Source organism: Bos indicus x Bos taurus, chromosome 7 (genome assembly GCF_003369695.1).
Source record: "Bos indicus x Bos taurus breed Angus x Brahman F1 hybrid chromosome 7, Bos_hybrid_MaternalHap_v2.0, whole genome shotgun sequence".
Classification (NCBI taxonomy): Eukaryota; Metazoa; Chordata; class Mammalia; order Artiodactyla; family Bovidae; genus Bos; species Bos indicus x Bos taurus.
This window is the reverse complement of record NC_040082.1, coordinates 51,901,003-51,928,580: the sequence shown is the minus strand read 5'-3', so window position 1 is coordinate 51,928,580 and position 27,578 is coordinate 51,901,003. Positions and strand designations below refer to the sequence as shown.

Below are 27,578 nucleotides of genomic sequence, written 5' to 3'. Positions count from 1 at the left end.
AATTTTTACTTGTGGAACTGTTATATGGACAAAAATTTCAGCTCCATCACAAAAAATAGTAGGCATTTATCGGGGGCTTAACTTACTATGTATTAACTAGGCACTTTTTTAAAGGCTTTACACCTATCAACACACAACATAAAGAAGGCTGATCAGGGTCCAGGTGGGCCAGGAGCCAGGTCAGGGTAGATCTCAGATCTCCTAGTTTGCTCTGAAAGCTTTGGCAAGCTGGGGCCCCAGACTCAGCCTCTGTTTACTCATGTGTTAACTAGGATTGGCGATATCTTTCTCATTTGATTGTTGAAAGGACTGACTTCCATAATCCAGCAAAGTCCTTTGGATAGGCTAGAACACATGGGCAATTAATAATTATTAATACGCTTACTCCTTGGAAGAAAAATTATGACCAACCTAGATAGCATATTCAAAAGCAGAGAAATTACTTTGCCAACAAAGGTTCGTCTAGTCAAGGCTATGGTTTTTCCAGTGGTCATGTATGGATGTGAGAGTTGGACTGTGAAGAAGAATTGATGCTTTTGAACTGTGGTGTTGGAGAAGATTCTTGAGAGTCCCTTGGACTGCAAGGAGATCCAACCAGTCCATTCTGAAGGAGATCAGCCCTGGGATTTCTTTGGAAGGAATGATGCTAAAGCTGAAACTCCAGTACTTTGGCCACCTCATGCAAAGAATTGACTCATTGGAAAAGACTCTGATGCTGGGAGGGATTGGGGGCAGGAGGAGAAGGGGACGACAGAGGATGAGATGGCTGGATGGCATCACTGACTCAATGGACGTGAGTCTCAGTGAACTCCGGGAGTTGGTGATGGACATGGAGGCCAGGCATGCTGCGATTCATGGGGTCGCAAAGAGTCGGGCACGACTGAGTGACTGAACTGAACTGAACTGAATACATGGTAGATATTAAATATTAATTTGATGAGCATTATTGCACATTAATATTTTATCATGCAATGTATACTAATACCAGGAAGAACATAAACCTAAATACCCATATTATGGTGGTAAGATGAGCGCTACTATTATTACATTATAAGACCTTAGTAACTATTTTCCTAATAGAGATGTTCAAAGATAAAATTGGGTTTCCTCAAGATGTCCTGAGTTTCTTGGTGACATCTCATCTTAACTTGGAAGACACTGCTTAATGTATACAAAGAAGTTATAGGGGGTAGGGTGGGACAGGGCCAGAGGGTGAGCACTGAACAGAGATTTGAATAAAAGACTTCCTGCGAGCTCCGCCTCTGGCAAAGGTCATGAGGAAGGAGGCTTGGCATACACAAAGGCAGGATCAAGCCTCAGGAGTCTCCCTGGAAATTCTCGAGCAATCTACCCCCAAAACCAGAGTCTGCCTACTTTCTGCTTTGTGCTTTCACCTACACCTCTGACTTTACGGGGGGCTGTCCCCCACTACCTCCCTGAAAAAAGAGTTAGCTTACAGCTCCAGTTAATAATTCCTGGGTGTGACAGTGTTTAACCTACAAACTGCTTTGGAAATCCTCTAGCCTGCCTGAATAGGTTTTTCCGGCCACATGTGATTGTTCAGAGCCTCCCAACTGTGAGAGGCAGGAGATGTTCTAAACTGTGTAAACACAGATTCTTTTGAATAGTTAAAAGATTGATTAGAAATTGTATTGGTGAAGGGATTTTCACTTGTTGGGCCAATGTTTGCTGCTAAGTTTCCATATCCCTTGCCTGCTGTGTCCCTGGCAGTGTATTGATTAATATAATTGGTGTAAGTAGTAGCTTTAATGTTTGTAACCTGGGACCCTTGAGTTAATTCTTTTTCTTGTTATAGCCCACCACACCTTTGCTCTGTAGGAATGCAACTTTATCTAATGCTTTTGGAGGGTGGCTCCTGACCAATCACCTTTAGAGAAAAATAAGTTTTCTGAAGAAAAGGTCTTAAAATGTTAACAGGCCTCTGGGCCAGAAGATGATGCAAATCACCTAAGCTTTTGCATATGATAAGTTTGCAGGAAGAAAGCCTGGTTTGCTGCAAGACTCTACCCCTTCCCCCATTATCCTCTATGCATAACTTAAGGTATAAAAACTACTTTGGAAAATAAAGTGCGGGCTTTGTTCACCGAAACTTGGTCTCACCATGTCGTTCTTTCTCTTACCTTCTGGCTGAATTATTCAGCCTCTTTTCTCCACTGAATTTCCTCACTGAGCTATCCTTATTTCAGCCTCTTTTCTCCACTGAATTTCCTCACTGAGCTATCCTTATTTCAGCCTCTTTTCTTCACTGAATTTTACTGAGCTATCCTCATTCTATTACTCTTTATATCCTTAATTAACATTTAATTAAGCAATTGTTTCCTGATCTTCGCCTACGCCGTCTCTCCTTCGAATACCCTGGATCAGCCCGGGGCTGGTCCCCGGCAACTTCCTATATCCCTTTTACCCCAGAGGTTAAAAAAAAAAAAATCATTAGGACAATTTAATCCTGCTTCCGCTATGATAGAAGGAAGAAAATTCATGACTGGCTTCCCAGGCTTCCCATTATATTTTTTTCTTTTGTCCTAATTCTAGTTTTGCCTTTGAAAAATGCCACTGTAAATTCTGTTAAGAGGGTGATGTTTGAGCTTTAATGTGATCTTAGAAATCTAGGATTAAACATTGGACTTGCCTATTAAAGGTAAGGAGGGTTGAGAGGTTATCAAGAAAAGACAAGCCAGGAAAAGGTTCAGCTTGGATTATCTGCATCAGATGTAGCCAGAGATCTAAACGCACAGGGCTGACAGGGGTTTTCACGGGCACTAAGTAATTCTCCAAAAGGAGATGGGAAGAGGGAAAGGCTGCCGCCATAGGAATGGGGCTCATAAGGGCTTCTCTGGTAGCTCAGCTGGTAAAGAATCCTCCTGCAATGCAGGAGTTCCCAGTTTGATTCCTGGGTTGGGAAGATCCCCTGGAGAAGGGATAGGCTACCCACACCAGTATCCTTGGGCTCTATGGTGGATCAGTTGGTAGGATCCGCATGCAATGTGGGAGACCTGGGTTCGATCCCTGGGTTGGGAAGATCCCCTGTAGGAGTGCATGGCAACCTATTCCAGTATTCTTGCCTGGAGAATCCTGAAGGACAGAGGAGCCTGGCGGGCTGCAATCCATGGGATCCCAAAGAGTTGGATACAACCGAGCAACTAAGCACAACACAGCATAAGGGAGATTTTATACAACCTGGGGAAGTAATAAAAGCTTCTCTCTTTTCATTTGTTGCTTTTAGTTACTTAGGTTTCCTGAAAACAAAACTAAATTTGCAGAAAGCAAGAAGTACTGGATGGCCAGTGTGGGCCCTGAACCTGCAAACTCTAGAGTACTAGCCTGAGGAGAGAGAAGGTTGGCTGGTTTTTGGAGAGCACCCTGGAGGAACAGAGGGCAGTGGAGTAAGAAAGCACCACCTTGACCACAGCCTTAGAGAAGATGGGAATTCCCATTTTGGCTCCTCCTCTAGCTGTGTCACTGGGAGCAAAGGAATTACACAGAACTTGTGTTCTTTCTCAGTGAAATCAGAATAGTAATCAGGTGCTGCCTTTGTCCCAGGCTCTCAGTGAGGACTGCTTTGCAGTCTAAAGGGCTGTTCTAAGGGTGGAAACTCCTTTCTGGAGCTGACTCTGCCCAAAGCAAGCATCCCAGGCCTGCCACCCTGCAGACTTGACCCTTAGAGGCCTATCCTCTGCTCCTGCTTCATCCCCTCTGTGACTGTGGGCTTCACTGTAGCTGTAGTCTGCCTCTGCGGGAGAGAATGAAACCCTGGGGAACTGGGTGGGTGGATTTCACATCTCACAGCAATCCCTGGTGTGCTTACACACCCCGGGCAGCAGATCAGTGTCCACGGAGGAGACACACAGGAAAATACCATGGCTTAATGGCTCAGTGCTGGTCCAAGAAAGACAGATCTGGTGGAAATATTTCCTCCACCCAAGCCTGGGGTGGCCCGCCTCAATCAATACTATATTGTACTTATGCCATGGGGTTTTGGGGAATGTTTTAAAAACAATCATGATAATTCACTCAACAAGTAGGACATGTCTCCTACATGTCGGGCAGCACTGTGAACACTGGGGATCCCTTACTTAGGGGTCCCTGAAGCAGACATGGAAGCATAGATTTCATTAGAGCACAGATAGCAGGCAAGAAACAAGCAAATAAAGTACCTTCAGACGTAAGTTTCAGACTTTCACTTTCTTCATAAGTACAGAGTCCTGTGATTAAAGCACCACAGGGCGATGTGCTAGATAGAGTACATGGAATGAAGGGACAGTGTCATGTAACTTGGTGACCAGGGAAGGGCCCTGAAGAGCTAGAGCAGATTCCTTTCCTGACTAATCTCGACTATTTTGAAAGGACCTTAGCTCTTTTATGTTATCCATAATCTGCTCATTTTACAGATGCACAAATGCAGGCCCAGAAAGGTCATCCAGCAGAGAGACCCCACCTGTGTTCTTTCCTCTCCACCACAGGCCCCATAGTTACATCCTTTTGGCCCCTATGATCGGAGTCCAGTCAAAATGACCTACATATCTCCATGTTTTTTCCTATCAGTGCATTACAAATCTTTCAGATAATTTCTACTCACCAGAAGTTGGCCGTGTCTAATATTTTAGTTTCATTTCCCTGCAGTGGAAATGCAGGCATCTATGGGAGAAGGAGAGGGGCATATCCCCCCCCTCCCCCAACACACACACACACACACACACTTCATTTCTCCATTTGAAATTTGCATAATAGTATAAAGAAAAGTTCTGACATTGTCTCTTCCTCTGCCTATGGTTTTCAGTATTTTCTAGACATTCACATGTTTTAAGTATAGCACTGGCTCTGCAAAACATGTAAACAACCTAAATGCCCACTGATGAATAAATGGATACAGAAAATGTGATCTATCACCTCCTATGCACACACAGTGAAATATTCAGCCATAGAAAGGAAGGAAATTCTGTCATTTGCAACATTATGCCAAGTGAAATAAGCCAGATAAAGACAAACACTGTATGATCACACTTATATGCGGAATTAAAAAAAAAAAAAAGTAGAGCTCATAGATATAGGGAATGGATTGGTGGTTACCAGAGGCAGAATGGTTAGGAGATGGTTAAGGTGGTTAAAAGGTACAAACTTCCAGTTACACGGTAAGTTCTGAGGATGTAATGTACAGCATGATGATTATAGTTAACAGTCCTCTTAACAATATTTGAAGATTGCAAAAAGAGTATATCTTAACAGTTCTCATCACAGCAGCTGGGGGTATAGCTCAGTGGCAGAGCACATGCTTAGCATGCACGAGGCCCTGGGTTCAATCCCCAGTATCTCCATCTTCAGGGCTTCCCTTATGGCTCACCTGGTAAAGAATCTGCCCGCAAAGCGGGAGACCTGGGTTCAATCCCTGGCTTGGGAAGATCCCCTGGTGAAGGGAAAGGCTACCCACTCCAGTATTCTGGCCTGGAGAATTCCATGGACTGTGTAGTCCACGGGGTCACAAAGAGTTGGACACGACTGAGAGTCTGTCACTTTCACTTCCATCACAAGAACAAAAACTTTGCAACTCTGTGAGGTGATGGCTATTGACTAAACTTATTGTGACAATCATTTCACAATTTATACATATATCAAATCATTATGTTGCACACATAAAATGAATACAATATTGTACATCAATTACATCTCAGTAAGACTGGGGAAAACATTTGGAAAAAGAGCACAGACGTGGGAGGAGAGGGGAGGGGAGTTGAAGACCCAGCCCCGTCACCAACAAGCACGTGGCTCTGAGTGACCTGCTTTATCTCACTGAGCCTCGGTTTCTGCATTTGTAAAATGTGGATAATGACGGTGCCCACCTCAGAGAATGGTAGTGAGGGTGAAATGTGATAACTGAATTATAACACAACATATCTGATAATATCTGCTCAAAACACACACACACATAACTTAGGAAGTAAACACGACTATTACCCCATGTGACAAAGGAATACACAGGTATTTCATAACCTGCACAGGGTCACTCAGGCGCTAAGGGAAAGAGCTGGGATTATGTGAGGAGGAAACGCAGTTCTTACCATGTGTGACAGGTGGTAAACAGTCAATAGAGTCCAGCATTTGTGACCCTGCTCTATCTGCAATATTCTCTGCAAATGTCAATGGGATGATTTGTCTTTCTGGAAAAATGAATAATATCCCATCACTCCAAAGGTTTCCACTCTTTAACTAGTCCATTCCCCTGAGGTTAAATTGTTATCCTAGCCTTGCAGTCAAACTGAGACTGTGAATTCACATGTCGGCATTGTTCATGTTCTCTCTCTCAGAGCCTGGGCCTTTGGTAACACAATCGTATTTATTTTAATAAAACTGCTTTATGACTTGTTTGCCCTCTAAATTCCCTTTGCTCTTTGGGGAATGCTGCTGACAGGCAGTGAGGCTTTGCTGTCGCCCCTGTGCTAGGATTCTAATTAACTGTCATGGAGAGGGAGTCTGGGGGAGGGGCAGAGGGTGGACGACAAGGGCAGTGCTTTCATTTCAGAGCCTGGCTTCTGGTCTCTTGTCAGAAAGAGAGATGACCCCTGACTGCTGGCTTAGACACCAGTGCCCAGCCCTGGATAAACAGGCAAGATAAACAGCTCTGTCCACAGTCAAGAGTTACCCCTTTTAAAAGGCTAGCACATATGGGAAATGACAGGGTTGGGATCTGCAGGGCCTCCGCCTCTTTAAAATCTCATGAGCTTGCTCTCTGCAAACCAGGGGCAGGTTATGGTTCCCAGTACCCAGACGGAGAGCCTTCTTCCCATGAAGGTAGTTTGTCATCCTGCTGTTACTACAATTGAAGCAGCCTGCCTCCCTTGAAATGCTACGTTGCCCCAGGGAAAGTTAAAACCAATGAAATGTTCATAGCTTGTCGACCTGGAAGGAATTGCGGGGTGGAGTGTTTGTCAACACAAAGTCAAAGAACCACCTCCACAGGGACTGTCTGGACCGTGTGCTGGAATTGCAGTCCTGAGCCTCATCACTCCTACTTTATCAGAATCTTTGGACTCTGGGCCCAGGGATCTCAATTTTTAATAAGTTCCCTCCGGTTATTCTAATTTCCAGTGATGCTTGAGAGACAAGTATATGGAGAAACAGACTCAGTCATCTGAATTACAGATCGACACACTGAGAAATTGCAATTTGTCCCTGGGGAGACAGAAAGGCAATATTCTGGTTTTCTGACTCTTACACAAACATTTTTGACTTTGTTTTTGTTTGTTTTGTTTTATGACACCACCTTCTTGTTAACTTTATGGAAAGTGAAAAATACCCTTCATAAACTTTACACTGGGGGCTGCTTATCCAAGGTCAAGGATTAACTGAAACAGGGGGCCAGGAGCTTTGGCCAATCCAAGCTTTATTATTGTTCAAACCAGGAGAAATACATTTGGGAGAAAAGAACTAATTAAAATGTGATGGTAAAGTCAAGGAAGAAGAGGCAGTAAAAAAGAGTAAGGATATATGTTGTTTGTGACTTGATTAAGAACATTTCCTTACTGCACACAGAGTTATCTCTTTAAGGTAATTTTACAGTGACATGATTGTCTCTACTTTGCAAAAATGTCTTACGCCTGTCACGTATTTCAAAATGATTTCCTGTCCATGACTCTGTTTGATATCCATACTGCTCTAATAAGAGAAGCATTAGCATATTCATTTAATGGATGAGACTCAGAAGCAAAGAAACTTCCCTAAGTCTAATTAGCAACTGACTCAAGCATACCAGATATGGAAGGGATATTACTATGAATTTTTTTTCAGAATTTACTATGTGCCAGGCAGCTCTCTGAGCATCTGATATGAATTTTCTCATATACTCCTCATCACTCCTTTATGTACGTGTCTAATTTAAACCTCCTCCCAGCTCTACAGGATAATAGTAAGGTATAAGGATAGAAATCACATTTCAGTCATTCATCTACTCATTCAACAAATATATGTTGAGCTTTTCAGTCCTGGACATTTATTTAAGCTCCACTGATAGAGAGGTAAGTGAGACTGCTGTCACAGAGATTACACTTGACTTGGGGGAGAGAAGCATTAAACAAATCAACATATAAATACAAAAACTGCGCTGAGATGAACCAGGAAAAGGCAGGCTTTAGGGAGTGTGTGGACCCAGGAAGTGCTCTGTTTTGGAGATTGTAGTCAGATGCTTGACTAGAGCTGACACTTGCAGGAAGTGTGGAAGGAGCATGCTGCTGGCTGGAGAAGAAGAAGGGCAAAGGCCCAAATGTGATGGGCATGTGTCCCCTGGTTCAGTGAAGAGGCTGGAGCAGAGTGATCTGGGGACAGCAGTGGTGGGAGATGAGTCAGATGATGGAGAGCTGGAGGGGGAAGGTCCTGACGTGGTGGGGGAAGTCCTGTGACTGAGAGAGGTGGGCAGCCTTGCAGGGTTCTGAGCAGTGGAATGACATGATGGACATGCTTTACAAAGATATCTCTAAATGCCTCGGGGGAATGACTACAGAAGGCAAGGGTGGGACCCATCAAGGCCACATGCTTATTTATTTGTCCAGAGGTGGTGGTGGTGGGGGAGTATGCTCTCAATTTTTACATCTGGCTTCCTGGGCAGGCAGAGCTCATGAACAGGGTTTTCTCATTTTGTGTGTATCCTGTGCTCAATCCCTTCTGCCACACACAGGGAATCTCCCCAAGTGCAGGGGTTGTTGCCCCCTCTGGCAACCAGCAGACAAGAGCCCACTGAGGCAGGGCGGCAGGGGGGCCTCAGGAAGCCCCACTCACCTTGGACTTCTCCTGATGCAGCTCTATCTGGATGTCTGTGAGCTTGGTCCTGAGGTCTTCGTTGGCAGCTTGAAGGGCGACAATGAGCGCCTCGGGCTTCTCGCCCTTATTTCGCCCTTTCTTGGACATTATTCCCTTCTGAATAGAGTCTGTTGGTGTTGAATTCCTCTCAAGCAGGGGCTGCCATGTTCCTGCGGCTTCTCCTGGGTGCGATGGCTCAGCAGCTACTGCGTGTTGCCCCTCGGGAAGGTCTCCTCAGCCACTGCCCTGGAAGCCCTGGGGGAGGCAGAGACAGTAGTTACTGCCACAACCGAGACTTGGGCCGCATACCCGTCAGGCACTCAGCCTGAGCTGCCTGCGAGAGCCCCCTCCTAAGGGCTGCCGACCACTTGGCACATGAATTTAGGGCTGTCTTCCCAATGGGCTAGTCTGGTCATGTGAGTGCCCTGCTTAAAATCCTTCAAAGACCTATGAGTCCATACACGAGTGTATCTTTCACATCGCAGAGCGCTCTTTACACCCGAACCTGCCCATTCTCCTAGCCTTACTTCCTCCACATCACTCACATATCCTGGGCGTAGAGAGTGTCTTTTAATTTTCTGATTCTTTCTCTCTTCCCATAAGGACTTTTCATTTCCCCCCATCTCTGCCCTGCCTCCTCACACGGTCCTCAGCCTCACATGCTGCCACACAGACAGTTTAGTCTGACCAACCCTCAGGTCTTAGCTGGTAAGTCAGTTCCTCCTGGAAGCCCCCACCCCAACCCACCCCACTCCAGGTAAACACAGATCCCTGTTTTTTAAGTGTGGTCACCTCCATGAGTCTGTAAGCTTTGTGAGGGCAGGAATGTGTTGTTCATATTTACAACTTGCTTCTCAGAATGCATCTCAGGGACTGGACATATTAGCTATTTAATTCAGTTTTGTGAAAGGAAGTCCCCTATGTGATGATCTGGGATGCCATCCTTAGAATTTTGGAATTATTTTTCCCCCAGTAGGTAACAAGGAAGCTAGCTATTGAAGCTCTTGGCAGGTAGGTGCCCTAACAGAGCAGTGCTTTGGTGTGGTTGTTCTGGTGGCATAGTAGGGAGAGAATGAGGAAGGGAGGCCACTAAACTTCCAAGGTGAAGGATGATGTAGACCCAATCAGAACAGCAGTGAGAAGACAAAAAAAAAAAATGATGTCTCTTGATTTACAAATCTTTAAATGTGTCATAGGAACAAGGAGGTAAGAAAAATATAAATCCTAAACTGTTAAAGTCAGTGCAAAAATCATGACTAGATAAAGAAGATAATAGAGAGTTTCCCATGCAACCTTTCAGAAAATTGAGAGTTTTGTATCTCTAGAACTAAGCAGAATTCCTACTGATGATCCATATGTTCCAGTAGCTGCTGCTCTGTTGAGACCCCTGCTATTCAGCCTTGAGGACCATGCTGGGATCCTGGGCTTTCTGCCATCCACCCATGACCACTGGGGCCATGTCTTTTAGAGACTGTCTCTAGGAAAGGGGATAGGGAAAGGTTAGGAAGTTAGATCAGTCTGTTACCAGAAGTCATGGAACTGTCCACCATATTGTCCACCACTCCAACATCTAGGCTAGATGTTGGAGTGCTCCTTCATGCTTATTTTGCAAATGTTGCAAAATCATTAAAGTTTATGGCTGAGAGATTCTAAGTGGTTACAATTCTTTGTTTCTAGAATTGAAATGAATTCAACAAGCATTTATTGAAAATTTGTATGACAAATACCACTAGGCACAAAGATAAGTAAGATAGTACTTAACTCCAAGCAGGTTTTGGGTGAGAAAACTCCCATATATACAGTTAACAGGTATCTCCTCTAGTTTGTTCTCTAGATGTTGCTGGTCCCCCAGGCTTTGTCCAGGTTATCTCTACTGGTCCCACCTATAGGTTTTATGACCCCCTGTGTTATATTCATAGCCCTGACCATTCCCCAAACCCCAGACTTATATATTCAACTCCTTCTACCAAATCCACCTGGATATCCTATTGGTATCTCAAACCTAACCGAACAAATACAGATGTCTTTTTTTAACTAGTCCCTCAAAAACCTTATCCTCCCCAAGTTTTCCCATATCAATAAATGGCACAATCACATGCCCAGTTGTTCCAGATCTTAGCTTAGAAGTCATCCTTTCTTTTTTTATCCTCTATATACCCTATCCAGTCCACTAGGAAGTCTGGTTTGTTTTACCTATAAAATATGACTCACTTTATAGTCAACTTCTATCAGACCTTTATAGTGCTGTCACAACACAGGGAAAAGCCATTTGGGAAAAGCTTCCTAGCCATATTGTTGTCTTGAATGAAGAATAGGCTTTTCATTTTCTCTTTTTTCCCCAATGCAAACAAACCTTTATTAGCATCTACAATTTACCTGCTACAGTAAACAGTGCTGAGGGCTCAGAGATATATCATATAGCCCTGGAGGAGCTCACAGTTGATTGGCTCCATTAGTTAGAGTTGCAGCAGAAAAAGGTAGTCCTGTTCAACTGAGAATTTAATAATGGGACTATCTACCAAAGGATGAGCAAAGCTAAGGAAGCCTATAAGGGCTGTGGAGGTATATATCAACTTTAAACGGAATGAGCCATTTCAAAATGGCTCTATGTAGGTTAAAAGGGTAAGTGAAATACAGGTACGTCCCACAAACATGTCTTGTCTTGAAGCTTAAAGTGATTGAGATTTATCGGTTAGTTTGTTTACCATCATCAGTTGGAGGGGTCTCTCCCTTGTGCCTGAATGAAACCATACTCTGTTAACCTTTTCAACATAACCTCAAGAATTCTGACCTCAATGATCCTTAATTTCCTCTCACTATTGTGCTACCTGCAGACATCACTGCGATGGGTCTTCCAGTACTTTCCGCCGTGGTCGACTCCATGGTATGTGTTGGAGTGAATGTATATTGTGTGGGCTTGGGACTCTTCTCTTTAGAGCTAGCCCTCTTCAGCTATGCCTTAGCCCAGTAGATGTCCCAACTTTTGGAAGCCAGATGATCACCCCTCCAGATTCCCTGAGCCAAGAATGGGCTTTTCCAATTGGAGATACTCAAATGGGGGCTACCCAGGTGGCTCAGTTGTAAAGAATCCACCTGACAACGCAGGAGCCTCAGGAGATGTGGGTTCAATTCCTGGGTCAGGAAGATCCCCTGGAGGGGGAAGTGACAACTCACTCCAGTATTCTTGCCTGGAAAACTCCATGGATAGAGGAGCCTGGCAGGCTACGGCCCACGGGGTCACAAAGAGTTGGACACGACTAAGCGACTAAAAAAACAATAACAACATACTCAAATGACAGAGGCAGAAGCTTGAGAGAAACTCTGGAGTCACACAATTGATGTATGTAGAGAAGGTTATAAAACTAGGAGGAAAAACTCCAGGGTTAGATTGCACAGGCTCTTGCACAATCGATGATTAAATTTAATTTAAAATGATTTCATTATGCAGAAACAGAGAAACATGGCAGTATGTGAATGTAAATGTAATAATAATAATAAGTTATACTGACCAATCACTATAAGCCCATCATTGAATTCAGCACTTAAAATACTGCTCAAATCTAATGTGCACTAAAGATGCAGTGGGGAATAAAACTATTCACAGAAAGATTAAGTAACTTGCCTAGGATGACTGAGTGGATAGCCGGTGGGGCTGAAATTCAAATCCAGGCAGTTTGAAACTGAGACTCAAGGTGTCTACCCTGGGCTACTCTGCCTCATGTTTGCATTTTAGAGAGGTAACTCTGGCAGTGTGATGGAGGATGAGTTACTAAGGAGGGAGAGACTGGAAGCAGGAAATCAGTGAGTCTGCTTCAGTGGTCCAGGTGACAGATAATGCAGTTCTAAATGGGGCCAGCCATGGGGATGAAAAAGGAAGCGGCAACTCTGACACTGGAGATGTTGATGGAATCACATCCTACCTTTAAACATTACATTCTTCTCTCCTGTTGTAAATAACGAGGACCAGCACTCTGTCACTGCTTGCAGCAAAAATGTGAGAAGCGACAGCCATATTTTACATTTTAATTTACAATCCTTTCCCCAAAATATAACATATGTGCCTGACTTAACACATTTTTAGTCTGGAAATTATTGTGAACTTAAGTCCCATAAGAGCCAGATAAAAGAATAGGATTAATAAATTAGACATGTTCAGAGAGAAAAAAATATGAAAGGAAGTTGAGGATGGGATCAACTTATAGACACCTACCTTACTGTAAACAGCTCATATAAGTATGGCCCTATATAACCCTCTGAAGTGAAGTGAAGTCGCTCAGTCGTGTCCGACTCTTTGCCACCCCATGGACTGTAGCCCACCAGGCTCCTCGGTCCATGGGATTTTCCAGGCACGAATACTGGAGTGGGGTGCATTTCCTTCTCCAGGGGATCTTCCTGCCCAGGGATTGAATCCAGGTCTCCTGCACTGCAGGTAGACGTTTTACCGTCTGAGCTACCAGGGAAGCCCATATAACCCTCTATTGGAGGGCAATTTTCCAAAGTCTTTTCCAGTTGTGATGGGTGCCTAGAAATCTTGTGATTCTCATATGTAATTTCACTAAAATGTTTCTGTTGCTTTGTGCTCTCCCTTCCCCTTTTTGGACAGTTTTATGAGATATAATTCACATATCATAAAATTCATCTGTTTTTTAGCATATTCACAAGGCTGTACAACCAAACTACAACTGATTTTAGAACTTTTTATCATACCAAAGAGAAAGCCCATACTTATTAGCAGTCATTTCCCATTTCCACCAAACTCTCCCAGCCCAGGCAATCATTAACCTACTTTTTGTCTCTATAGATTTGTCTATTCTGGATATTTGTGTAAGCAGAATCATAAAATATGTGGATTTATTTTTAGTAACTGGCTTCTTCTACTTTAAAAGAGTCATCCATAATATAGCCTGTATCAATATTTTATTTCTTCTTATTGCTGAATAATATTCCATTGCATAACTAAAACTAGATTTTATTTATTCCTCTGTCAGTTGATGGGGACTTGTGCTGCCTTTGCTTAAGCAGTTTGAGGTCAACCTTCTAGAGAGGCTGCCACATGCAGAGAAACACAGCCCCTCAAAGGAGTGTGCTCCAGAGCATAAGGGAGAGCTCTAAGACATCTCTGCAGATGCATGGGATGTTTCTGGACCACCCTCAGAGCCTCTGTCATTGATAACACCTGATGCAACAGAAGACCTGGAGGAGGGACAGAAGTATCTTTCAACAATGGGCCAATCTATCAGGAAGTAGGGCGTGATGGCTTCTCCACTTCAAACCACGTGAAGGCATTTTAAATGAGCCCTAGGTTTCCAGCTTTCAGCTGCTGATGGCAGTGCTGACCCCAGGGATCATTGGGAGGTATCAAAGGTGAGAATTTTACCTTATCCTCTGGTCCTATCCTGTCATTAATCAGGCACCTCCCACAGCCACCAAGGCTGAGTTTCCTTGCAACCAAGTTTTAGATAAAGATATCAGAAAATTTAGAGACAGGCTCTTATGAGCAGTTGCATTTTAAAATAAGGATCACTGCTTGAGAGCAAATCTTAATGAAGGAATATATTATCAGTGGAAGAGTTTTGGCCATCATTCATTCATTCACTCCATAGACATTTATTGAGGAGGAAATACAGTGTAGTGTTTGAGAGTAAAGCTTCCCAAATTTTTGGTCTGGTTTTATTAAAATCTGTAAGACAGCTTTAGTGATTGGACCTCCACTCTGGAGATTCTGATAGAGTAGTTGCTGGGTGATTCTGATGCACAGGCATCTTTGAGAACTCCTGGGGAAGAGTATGGACTATGGAGTCAGACAGACTTAATTTTCAATTTCACCTGTGTGTTTAGTAGATGTGGATCTTGGATAAATCATTAGTTCTCGGGTTCTCAATACCCTTCATCTCCAAAATGGGGGCGAGAGGTGCAGGAATACGTAGAACTATGGCATTGGATTGTTTGACAATTACATGAAAGAATGTAAAAGATGCTCTCACACAGCTCATGATGCAGGAGAGGTAACATTTATTGAGTGTTTTCATTTTCAACTACTGGCTAAGGTGGTGGAAACAAACTAGGCAATAGGTGCTTTTCTCAAGATGCTTAATTTGAATTAAAATGACAGGGGATATTACAAATAATGATAATTCAAGTGCCACACTTATGGAAGGCCTCAAATATTAAAAAGCCATTCTTATTCTTGATCCTCTACAGACTTATTTAGGCATTGGTACAAACCCCTGAGAGAGAAACCACAGAGAGGGGGAGAGTGACAATAATATGAGTAGATGACACTTTTTCTTCCCTCGCCATGGTTTTCCCTCAGGTACCACTTCTGGAGAGTAACAGTGGGATGCTGCATTTGAAATAATCTTGGGATCATCTGCTCCCAGCTTTAGCCTTTTTATGTCTTTTAGAGTTTCAGTTCAGTTCAGTTCAGTCGCTCAGTCGTGTCCGACTCTTTGCGACCCCATGAATCGCAGCACGCCAGGCCTCCCTGTCCATCACCATCTCCCGGAGTTCACTCAGATTCATGTCCATCGAGTCGGTGATGCAATCCAGCCATCTCACCCTCTGTCGTCCCCTTCTCCTTCTGCCCCCAATCCCTCCCAGCATCAGAGTCTTTTCCAATGAGTCAACTCTTCACATGAGGTGGCCAAAGTACTGGAGTTTCAGCCTTAGCATCATTCCTTCCAAAGAAATCCCAGGGCTGATCTCCTTCAGAATGGACTGGTTGCATCTCCTTGCAGTCCAAGGGACTCTCAAGAGTCTTCTCCAACACCACAGTTCAAAAGCATCAATTCTTCAGCGCTCAGCCTTCTTCACAGTCCAACTCTCACATCCATACATGACCACAGGAAAAACCATAGCCTTGACTAGACGGACCTTTGTTGGCAAAGTAATGTCTCTGCTTTTGAATATGCTATCTAGGTTGGTCATAACTTTCCTTCCAAGGAGTAAGCGACTTTTAATTTCATGGCTGCAGTCACCATCTGCAGTGATTTTGGAGCCTAAAAAAATAAAGTCTGACATTGTTTCCACTGTTTCCCCATCTATTTCCCATGAAGTGATGGGACCCGATGCCATGATCTTCGTTTTCTGAATGTTGAGCTTTAAGCCAACTTTTTCACTCTCCACTGCTGCTGCTGCTGCTAAGTCACTTCAGTCGTGTCCGACTCTGTGCGACCGCATAGACGGCAGCCCACCAGGCTCCCCTGTCCCTGGGATTCTCCAGGCAAGAACACTGGAGTGGGTTGCCATTTCCTTCTCCAATGCATGAAAGTGAAAAGTGAAAGTGAACTCGCTCAGTCGTGTCCAACTCTCAGTGACCCCGTGGACTGCACTCTCCACTAGGGAACCTCAATATCTATTTTTTATAACAAGATGTCCAGATTTAAAAATGTCCATTCAGCTGAATAGGGAAGATGTAGTACATATAAACAATGGAATACTACTCAGCCATAAAGAGAATGAAATGATGCCATTACAGCAACATGGATGGACCTGGAGACGATCACAAGTAAAGTAAGTCAGAAAGAGAAAGGCAAATACCATTATGATATCACTTGTATATCAGATCTAAAATATGACAAAAACAGACTCACAGACATAGAGAACAGATTTGTAATTGCCAAGGGGAGGGGTAGGGAGAGATGGATTGAGAGTTTGGAATTAGCATATGCAAGCTATTATATATAAAATGGATGGAGGAGGAAATGGCAACCCACTCCAGTATTCTGGCTTGGAAAATTCCATGGACAGAGGAGCCTGGTGGGCTACAGTCCATGAGGTCTCAAAGAGTCGGACATGACTGAGCAACTGAGCACGTATATAAAATGCATAAATGACAAGGTCCCACTTTATAGCACAGGGAAATATATTCAATATCCTGTGATAAACCATAATGGAAAACAATAATGTATAACTGAATCCCTCCGCTGTACAACAGAAATTAACACAACATTGTAAATCAACTATATTTCAATAAAAACGGATTTTTAAAAATTTCTATTTGGAGCATCGTTGATTTTAAAAACACACATTTCAAGATTAAAATCAAGAAATTGGAAACATTTATTGATATTAAATCAGTTCATCGATATTTAAATATATTGAATCTGTGCTATTGCTCTTTGGTTATAATTCTGGTTACACAGTCTGTCCAGGAAAGTAAAAATATCCTAGAAATCCCAATATGATGTCCAACTACATTTTCTATTTTCTCTCACATCCTAAAATACCTAAAAGTCTTTATCAGAAATGTGGTCAAGAAGGCATGGCCACTATTTATGGAGCACTGTTCTTGGTTTTTCATAGATGCAAACAATTGCAAGCATCATTCATTCCCACCTGCCAGTGGCTTCTGGATGGTAAGGGGAGGCAAACATCTGTCAAGAGGAAACAAATTCTAGAAAGCAGTGAATGATACAGTTGGCAAATGCTATGGGAGTAGCTAAGAGCAGACTGCAAACGCATGAAGACAACAGAGGAGGTGAGCTGAGCCTGAATGATGCTGATGCTGAATGTGCTACCTAATTTCCTGAGTTCTGCCTCTGGGCCGGGCGCTGGGCTAAGGTACATTCATCTTAGGTACAGGAATTTATCCCAGTCAACCCCTTCAGATATTTATTCTTATTACGTTTTTTAGGTAAGAAAACTGAGGCTCAGAGAAGTTAATTAACTTGAGAAAAATTAACACACCTAATGAAATGCCAGACCTGCAAGTCAAACACACATCTGTCAGTCTCCAGAGCCTCTTAGCTATTATAATACATACTTGAAGAAAGGGCTGGATTCTTCCGCTCTGGTCGTGAGTAGGCTCAAGAGACGGCAAAGGCATGAACATATCAGTGGGCACTTACAAAACAGAACTGTGGGATGTGGTGGTTAGGAGCTTGGGATCTGAAATCACACAAACTGGTTTTGAGCCACACTTCCTGGATGTCTACTCTTGAGAAATTAAACTCTCTAAACTTCTGTTACTGTAAAATGAGGACACAAATATATCTACCTCACTGAGCTCTTGCAAGGATAAATGAACTAAAGTGTGTAAAATGATTAGAAATTATTATCATTGTTATCATTTTTTTCCAGGACTGAACTATCCAAGAAAAGCCAGCTTAGATTTCAAGGGAAGAAGAAACAATTTATCATTCCTTTGTGCTAAAAGAGACAGACCAGGAAAGGCACAGAGATCCCTGAAAAGACTAAAGCAATTCTTGCTTATGCTTTTGGCAAAATAAGATCTGCACTGGCAAGGTCAGTATTCCCAGGAGTCTCGGCTTTGCAGATGGTTCTGCCCTAAGCTATAAACTGAATAAGGTTGTTATTAATCTTAAGAGTTTCCAATAAGGCTGTTGCCTCTGAGTTATGATTTGAAAAGCAACTGTAATATAAAATTAACTAGAGTTCATGTGTATGCAACACTTCTCCATAATTAACACTTTGATACATCCACTGCACCAAAGCCTTGCTGGTTTGGCTAAGCCCTTCCCCCACTTCTTTTCCAAAGATGATGTTTTAGAATTAGATGTTGTTAGTGTTTAAAACGGATGAATTAAACTAACAGATTCTATTCCCAGTGACCTGCAGAGACATGCTGCTGCTGCTGCTGCTAAGTCGCTTCAGTCGTGTCCGACTCTGTGTGACCCCATAGACGGCAGCCCACCAGGCTCCCCCGTCCCTGGGATTCTTCAGGCAAGAACATTGGAGTGGGTTGCCATTTCCTTATCCAATGCATGAAAATGAAAAGTGAAAGTGAAGTCGCTCAGTCGTGTCTGACTCTTAAGGACCCCATGGACTGCAGCCTACCAGGCTCCTCCATCCATGGGATTTTCCAGGCAAGAGTACTGGATTGGGGTGCCATTGCCTTCTCCAATCCCTTGTTTATGTAGGAAAATACATTCGTTAACTGTGCACTCATGAACCTAACACAGAAATTTAATATAAAGGAGGGGAACTGCTATAGTTAAAACGATAATCAACAAGGACCGACTGTACCAGACAGGTAACTCTGCTCAATGTTGTTATGTGGCAGCCTGGATGGGAGGAGGTACATGAATGGCTGAGTCCCTTTGCTCTCCACCTGAAAACTATCACAGCACTGTTTATTGGCTATGTCCAATATAAAATAAACAGTTTTTTTAAAAGAAGGGGGACTGCTATTTAAGTTAGTCCAAACCTGGAGTTCTAGTTTCCTATATAAAGGGAATGTGGTGGTATGGCTATTGGGTCCAAAGATTTTAACCCTTTATACATCTATTAGAAGAAAATGAATCTAAAATGCTAGCATTCAACATAGTATCAGCTAAGCATCTTTAGGACTGCAAGGTGTCAGGCTTGTATGGTTCTTTGTGTTATTTTTTCTCTCTCCTGTTCTTCCACCAATTACCCTCTTTATCACATATAATAATAGCAATTATTTTATTACTACAAATTATTTAGTTAACACATAAATTTTTCATATGAAAGAATGTAATACAACCAATACTTTGGCCATCTGATGCCAAGAGCTGACTCATTTGAAAAGACCCTGATGCTGGGAAAGATTGAGGGCAGGAGGAGAAGGGGACGACAGAGGATGAGATGGTTGGATGGCATCATCGACTCAATGGACATGGTTTGGGTGGACTCCAGCAGCTGGTGATGGACAGGGAGGCCTGCAGTGCTGCAGTTCGTGGGGTAGCAAAGAGTCGGACACAACTGAGTGACTGAACGGACCTGAATACAACCAAAAACCTATTGTTCCTGATGCATTTGTTGTTTATATCTCAGGTTTAAATCTTCATATTAGAAATATACCCCCTGAAATGCAGTAAAATCATTCTCAGCACACATACAATAGATGTGTAACCTCTTTCAGAGGGGTTGTCAGGAAGGCTTGGTAGAAGTGACGTCTAAAATTAAGGCAAAGCAGGTGGGAGGATCCTTCCAGAACTAAACTACTCTGCAAACTCCACTAATACAGTTCCTTGTTTGCCTTCCTTTCTCCTCCTCAACTCTCTGGTGAACTCCATCCTACTCATCTTTTAGGGGTCAGATCCAGGATCATCACATATCACTTTCCCTCACACCTCTGCACCATTCCCTGGGTGGAATAAATTACTCCCTCTCTTGGGTTTCTATTTGCACTTTAAAGACACTTCTTATAGCATTCATCACTCTTCCCTTAATTTAATGATTCATCAATTCACAAGTATTTATGAAACATCTGGAGGGAGGATGCAGAGACAGGGTCCCTGTTCTTCCCAGAGGAGGAATCAGCAATTTCATGCAGTCTGATAACTGCACACATAATAAGAGATGGGAATCAGGAAAGATTTAGGAAAAGTGATCTGTAACAAAGATCTGTAAGATGTGAAAGAATCAGCTAGCTAAGAGAGTACAAGAAAAACCATGTTCTAAGTAGAGGGAGTACTGAATAGGAAGGTCCAGGGGTAAAAAAGAATATAAATGATGCTCTGGAGAAAAACATAGACAAGATCTTGGTGAAAAATATGGGAAAACTTCAAAGATGAACTTAGAGAGGTTGACAGGGAACAGTTAGTAGAAAACAGTATAGATTATGTTAAAGGGTTCGGACTTCATCCCCACAGTAATGTGTAGTCACCAGAGTTTCATACAAGGGAGTGACTTATCACATTTTGGTTTTAGCGACAGAGGATGAGATGCTTGGATGGCATCATCGACTCAGTGGACATGAGTTTGAGAAAACTCTGAGAGATAGTGAAGGACAGGGAAGTCTGGCCTGCTTGCAGTCCAGGGGGTTGCGAAGAGTCAGATACGACTGAGCGATTGAGCAACAAACAGTCCTTCGGCAACTGAGAATGAAACGGACTGCAGGGTTAAACACAGACAGTGCAAGAACATTCAGCAGGCGATGGCCATGATTCATTTATAGCATAGTTATTCTTCAGGTGACTGAGCCCACGTGAGGGTAAAACTGTCTCATTCATCTTTGCACTCACAGTACCTGTCACAAGGACCACCACAAAGCTCAGTTTCATTAACACTGGTCCAGATCCAAGGAAAACACTGAGAACGAGGAACATATTTCACAATTTCAACGAAGATGATTTATAATAAGAGTTCTTATGGAAAATTTCTTTTGCTTTGTGAAAGCGCCTGAATGACTGTTTTGATTTCAGGCAAAAGTAAAAGTTTGGTGTAACAGTTAAGTAAACAATAAAGTTAAGTAAGTTTTCATTTAAGCCGTGTTCTGAGATTTCATGACCCTTGCTGCTATTCATCATATTCAAATAAAATCGAGTTTAATTTCATTCGGCACTGAGTAAGTTATCTTGCATTGTACTACTATGACTGGATTTAGAGGACTTTGAAGGATGAGTTCAGCAAAGTAAGTTACTCAGTGCTATACAGTCTTAAATGCAGTGTTCTTTCTTTCTGGATTGAAAGTATTTTACAGCTACTGTAGAATGAGGAGTACCAATGTCATTGGACATGGGGGAGAAATATCAAACTAGCAGGAAATCACTGAGTTTTCAAGGTCAGACAGAGAAACCTCTGCCTAAAGTAGGCACTTGCTTCATCTGTACAGTATTAAAAAAAAAAAAAAACCTGGTATGTAAAATTAAAGAAAAATACCCAGATCACTAGAGGGAGTGAGCTTCAGAGAAAGTGTATTTATAACTGAGAGCAAGCCTTTCTATTTTAGGCATATGTGAAACACATATACCTTATGCTATCGTTTCCTTGGTGACTGCTCTCAAAGGCCACACATTTTTAAAAAACTATCATAAAAGCACATGTGCAAAGTGTCAAACATGAGCAGAAATTTCTGTATATAGGATAAGAAATGAATAACCTGCTATTTAAAAAGAGGACAATTTCTGTATAAAGATTTATACAGACTAATATTACTTGAGTAAAAGCATGTAAAGTTTGCATATAATAAATATTGGATATACAGTACAGTTCTATTATAATATCTTCCCTATGTTATAATATGGTATCATGTACCAATAGTATAATAAATTACAGAATATAGAAATGATTTTTTTTATCATTTAGATTCCTATTTTGAGTTCTGTTCCTGAGGTCAATATTTAACTATATTTTTAAAATTGGTAAGATCTTGGAAGCAAGATAGTGAGGTTGGCTAATGGAAATTAGTCAATCTAGCCCCAATGCGTAGCCATATGCTATAGGTAAATCACTGTAAAATCACAGATCAGCAACTACTTCTTGAACCATAATCATGTGCAAGCTATTGTGTTAACATTGAAGATAGTACAACATGTATCTGTCAAACAAGGCTGCATATGCCATGTGCCAAAGGAGGAAACACACACACACACACATGCAGGAGAATCAAAGGGACGGTAGCACGAGGGCAAGGACTATGTCTGTCTGGCTCCTTGTTGAATCTCAGTGCCTAGTACAGTGGGGCCAGGCACAAAATAGACTCTGAATAAATATTTCTAATTAAATAAATGACTTCACCAGAAGAAAAGGCTTTATGATAAGGCTGGAACATGAAGGATGACTAGGAGGGATTAAGAAAAGGCAGAAAGGTAGGACAAGCGAAGGAATAAATTGCAGACTACAATATCTGGTGTGGAAGGTTTATCCTGGGGAACAAACGAATGCAAAGAGATGGTAAATTATGATGTCTTGACTGCCTAGATACTGATTTTACATTTTGTTAAAAACTTACTGAGAATCTGAGAAATATTTTTAAGAGAAGAGGCATGATGCAATTTTTTTTAAAAAAAAAGATTAATCTTGTCATTATATGTAAAGCAGAATGAAGTAAAGAAACTAGAGGTTAGAGGTCCAGATATGGATCCATTATCAATGTTCAGATACAAAGAGAAGAAGTTTGGATTAGGATGGAAAAATAGAAGTGCCTTTTTCTCTCCTAGTCAAAGAAAGGAAAGATGGGAAAAATTCTTTCCCATCATCATTTTCATCATCATCACCCAAGTTCAACCCCTGGGTCAGGTAGATCCCCTGGAGAAGAGAACAGCAACCCACTCCAATATTCTTGCCTGGAGAATCCCATGGACAGAGGAGCCTGGAGGGCTACAGTCCATAGGGTCGCAAAGAGTTGGACACAACTGAGTGACTAACACTTTCACTTTTTAAAGTGGTTTACAATGCAGCGTTTTACATGCATCCTTCCATTTCAGACTTAAAACAAGACTATGAGATATACGTGTTTATTATTCCTTTTTATAGATGAGAGAATTGAGGTGATAGGAGGTCAAGCTTCTCACTCAAAGTCACAGAGCTAGGTAGGTGACATGGTCAAGATGTATTTGAGCCTGAAGTTTCTTATGGACTGAAACCACTACACTTCTCTCCAGCTGATCTGTGATGTTTGAAGAGTCCCCACAAGTGCTGATTGTTGGGAAGCATTGAGAGAGAGAGAAGGGAAGGTTGAAGATGACACCCAATCCTTGGGTGCATGGGATGTTGGAAGAATGTCAGTATCAACAAACTCATTGGAATGAAAGGAATCATATGTGCACCCAGACACACAGGTGTGCTGTGCTAAGTCGTGTCAGTTGTGTCCAACTCTTTGCAGCCCCCTGGACAGTAAGTAGCCTGTCAATCTCCTCTGTCCATGGGATCCTCCAGGCAAGAATACTGGAATGGATTGCCATGCCCTCTTCCAGGGGATCTTCCTGACTCAAGGATTGAACCCGCATCTCTTATGTTTCCTGTATTGACAGGTGGGCTCTTTACCACTAGTGCCACCTGGTAAGCCCTGTGCTTAAATATAACAAGAGCTAATATTTTCAGGTCCTTGGTATAACCCAGGAATTATGCTTAATGATTCTCATTTTCTTGTTTAAACCACAACATTATAAGTATTACAGAAAAGGAAAAAGAGTCTCAGAAAAGAACTATGAATTGTGTAATATTATATAAGTAGTAAAAAGGCAAGTTAGGACATAACACAGACAGTCATATCCCAAAGTCTATAAATCCAGTAATGATTCTGTAGCAGAAACACTCCAGTTTGTTTTTAGAGAAATCACACTTGAAGGACAGCAGTACCGTCTTTTCATTACTGATTGGTTTATCTATCTTTAAAATTTACTACACAACCTCTTTGAAAACAATTTCTAAGCACTTTATAGAAATAATAGACTTCAACAAAATAAGATTTAACACATTTAAAATTAAGTGAATAGTACTTGTGTGAAAGTGTTAGTCACTTAGTGGTATCAGACTCCTTGCGATCCCATGGACTGTAGCCTGCCAGGCTCCTCTGTCCATGGGATTCTCTAGGCAAGAAGACTGGAGTGGGTGGCCATTCCCTTCTCCAAGGGATCTTCCTGACCCAGAGATTGAACAGGGTCTCCTGCATTGCAGGCGGACTCTTTACTATCTGAGCCACTTGCATACGCATACATAAAGATAGGTGCTCAAAAGGCAATAGTTTAAGTAAATAGTAATGATGTACACATACATAGAGACTGATGTTCAAATAGCAATAGTTCTCTTTGTGTGGTACATGGTAAGAGGTCTTAATTTAAACTTAAGTATGGCTTTTCTTCTTCTTATTATTATTTGCTTTAATATACAATCAGTTGTATGTTAAATTACACAATATAATATTTATTGCATACTTAATATAATCCAAATGAAATAATATTCCTGAGGGAAAAAAAAGAAGAATTCAGTGAGGAAAGTGGAGCAAAGAGAAATCAAGGGTAAATAACCGGGTGAAGCTGGAATACATTGTCATGCTTTCAACACACATCACGAAAAGCTGGAATTAATTCAAGCATAGAGATCTCATTTCTAAATCTGAAATGCTTCAGACTCAAACGCCTCTCCTCTCCACTGAAGAGAGAACCAGCCATTGGGCACTGAGAGTCACAGCACAATTTTCCACTCCGCAAATCCTGACAATGGTAATCAAACAGAAGGGGAACAAACTGTATGTAGGGCCCCTTCTTGTGAAGAACTCTTTAAACTCACAAAGTCTTAGTGTTATTCTTCCAAAATATGAACTACTATTGGAGGAAGTGTAATTTATCATTGACTTAATAACAATGTTATTTTAACCCCATATTAAACTCTGCAACATATTAACAGTATCTAAGTACTTAGAAATTTAAGCAAGATAATTTCACGTGTAAGCAATTTACATCTGAGAAACACACTTTTTCCCAGTATTTTCTTTGGCTTACTACCTACCCCATGGCACAGAAAGGAGCTACAATTTCTCACTTAACATTTCAAAGTATTTCAATATACAACTTTGTTAGGAAAAGCAAACTCAAATGTGCAAATTGTTTTTCTGCACACAGACCCACAAGGAAGGTTCTGAGATACAGTATTCCTCTCTGTATGGTAAGCAATCTGTGATATATTAAATCCTTGGAGTGCTGGCCTATAATATTCTAGGTCATCATAGATTTTGTACAGATAATTATTATAGTTCATCCACCTACTCACCTCATACTGTGACAGATGAGTACTACTAAGACTACTAACTATCTTTCTCCTCATTATTGCTGACCGTTTAACTAGGCTTGCCACTGTGCTAAGCTATTTACATGCATTTTATTTTTAATGCTCTGAGGTGGGTGTACAAGTCATCTAGCCCAGCCTCAAATCTGTGACTTACGAATCCTCTTTACAGCTCTCCCCACTGGAGGGACTGCCATGTGGATAATGAACTGCAGGCTTGAAAATGTAATGAGTGCTGTAGGAAGAAAGCAAGCCACACACTACCAGAGCACAGAGAAGGAGATCTAATTCCCTGGGGAGGGCCAGCACTGCTAACAGAAGGGATGGCTGAGCAGAGTCTGGAAAGATGACAGAGGATTTGTCATGTGGTTGAAGAAATGAGGAAGAGCTGAATAAATGTCATATAAGAAGATTTAGTAAGAATTACAGATATGCCAAGAATATTGCTTAACTGGAGTTAGGGGGAGGATGGAGGAGAAAGAGAGAATTTTGAAAGGGCTCATTTTTGTAGAGCTTGTCTCTATTCTTACACCTCATTAAAACACTAAATTTTGGGGAGAAGGGTTCCACATGCTAAGCTATAGACTGAAAACCTGTTTAACAATAATTCTATTGAAATTTTTCTACAGGTCAAGCACAGTATGAGCCACTGCACATATAGTCTCTCTCTAAAACACACTCATGATGTTGATATAATTTTCCCATTGCACAAGAGAAGAAATTAAAAACTGAAAATTTGTGCAACTGTACAAAGTGTATGTCTATGCCATTCATTGACTCAGTTGTTTCTCTAGAACCTAAAATGTGTCTGACAGAATTTAAAATCAGGTCAGCCTGATTCAACAACATTCATTTTAGCTAATACACAGCACTTGTCTTTCCTTTAGAATCAGAAAGGGAATATCTTTTTTTTCCTGTTGTATAACTATTATTAGCTTTAAAATTCTCAGATGAATCAAAACCAAGTCCTGCTCTATAGAAATCAAAGCATAAAGTTGCAAACACATTTCTTATCCAGAGCATTTAAAAGATTTAACACAAGGTTGTGTATCATTATTGTAGCAACGCACTGAGCCCTGACTGAAGTAGTCACTCAGGGCATTTCACAGATAAATCCCATTTTTCAGGGTGCTTATAACCTAGCAGTTAACGTTTTTCCTGTGTGAAATAGGGTAAGACAAGGGAGTGCTTTACTCCTGCAAAACAGTGCACACAAAATAGCTATTAAGTCTTAAATGATCACATGAGATAGATAATTAAATAAGATGGTACTGGAAGCCTGAATCTGGGGCTGTGGTTGAAAAACTTCTTATAATGTTGATCTGATTGCTTCAGACAGTCTGACAAAAAACAACCAATGATAAGTAATCAGTAATATTTCCCTTGTATTCATTCAGATGGACTATCGGTGACTTAGTGAAGATGAATGACTGACCTTTATTCGGCTCTGAGCTGGCAAGTACTGACGGGGGAAGATTTATTCCAAGATGTTTGACTGTAGAGCCCATGTCTTCATTCTGTCATTCAGGCCTCCCTTGGAGGGTGGTAGTGAAAAGTCCACAGAATAATGCAGGTGAAGTGTTTAGCAATGTATGCATCAAGTAAGAGCTTTTTTTAAATGTTGGTTTATTCAACAAATGTCTATTGAACACGTAATAGCTGCTGAACACTGGTCTTGGCACTGAGTAAATAGATGAAAACAGACATGTGTCTCCAGCTCATGGAGACAATGTATTAGTTGGGAGAGGCACACAGTAAGCATAATAAGTAAGTACTCTGCTAGATTATGACGAAGTTTTATGGGAAACAATAAAAGCACGGAAGGTGATGGGAAGTGTTCATGCGGGTTCTGATTTGAGATAACAGAAAGCCTAGACAAGCATGCGCTATCTGGCTGAAGACTGGACGGGGCGAGCCACTCAGACGCCTGGGCAGAAGTGTTCCAGGAGTGCAGGGCAAGTACAGGAGCTCTGCAGTGGGTACAGACATCCAAGTTCCAGGAACGGCAGGAGGCCAGCCAGGCTGGAGGGAATAAGCAAATTAGGACAGCAGCCAAGCTGAGGGCAGGCATTAACGGGAGGGCAGTGTGTGCAAACCACACTGCACTTTTTAGGCCGTTTTACATCGACTTGGGCTTTTACTCAGAGTGAGGTCCCACTGTAGGATTTGACGGGAGGGGTGCCCTCATCTGGCTTCAGTTTTAGCATCTCACTGACTCCAGTGGTTAGAGTAGAAGAATTTGCATAAGAGGGATAGTAAGGAGACTGCCTTGGAAGCCTCTGCAAAAATCCAGCTTAAAGATGGTGGTGATTTAGGTCAGGGTGGGAGGTGTAGAG

At 41.9% G+C, this 27,578-nt stretch overlaps 1 protein-coding gene and 1 non-coding gene across 4 annotated transcripts in view; one reads left to right on the top strand and one right to left on the bottom strand.

Annotated features, from left to right (window-relative positions):
* Positions 1-27,578, bottom strand: part of JAKMIP2 (janus kinase and microtubule interacting protein 2) — a 190,768-nt gene that overhangs the window by 59,013 nt on the left and 104,177 nt on the right. For all 3 annotated transcript variants that reach the window (XM_027546046.1, XM_027546048.1, XM_027546047.1), the window contains exon 2: positions 8,785-9,060. In XM_027546046.1, the coding sequence (XP_027401847.1) occupies positions 8,785-8,913 (129 nt within the window). In that variant the 5' untranslated portion in view covers positions 8,914-9,060. The remainder of the gene's footprint in view (positions 1-8,784; positions 9,061-27,578) is intronic.
* Positions 5,262-5,333, top strand: TRNAA-AGC. Its single transcript has one exon. It is a non-coding gene; the product is annotated as a tRNA-Ala (tRNA).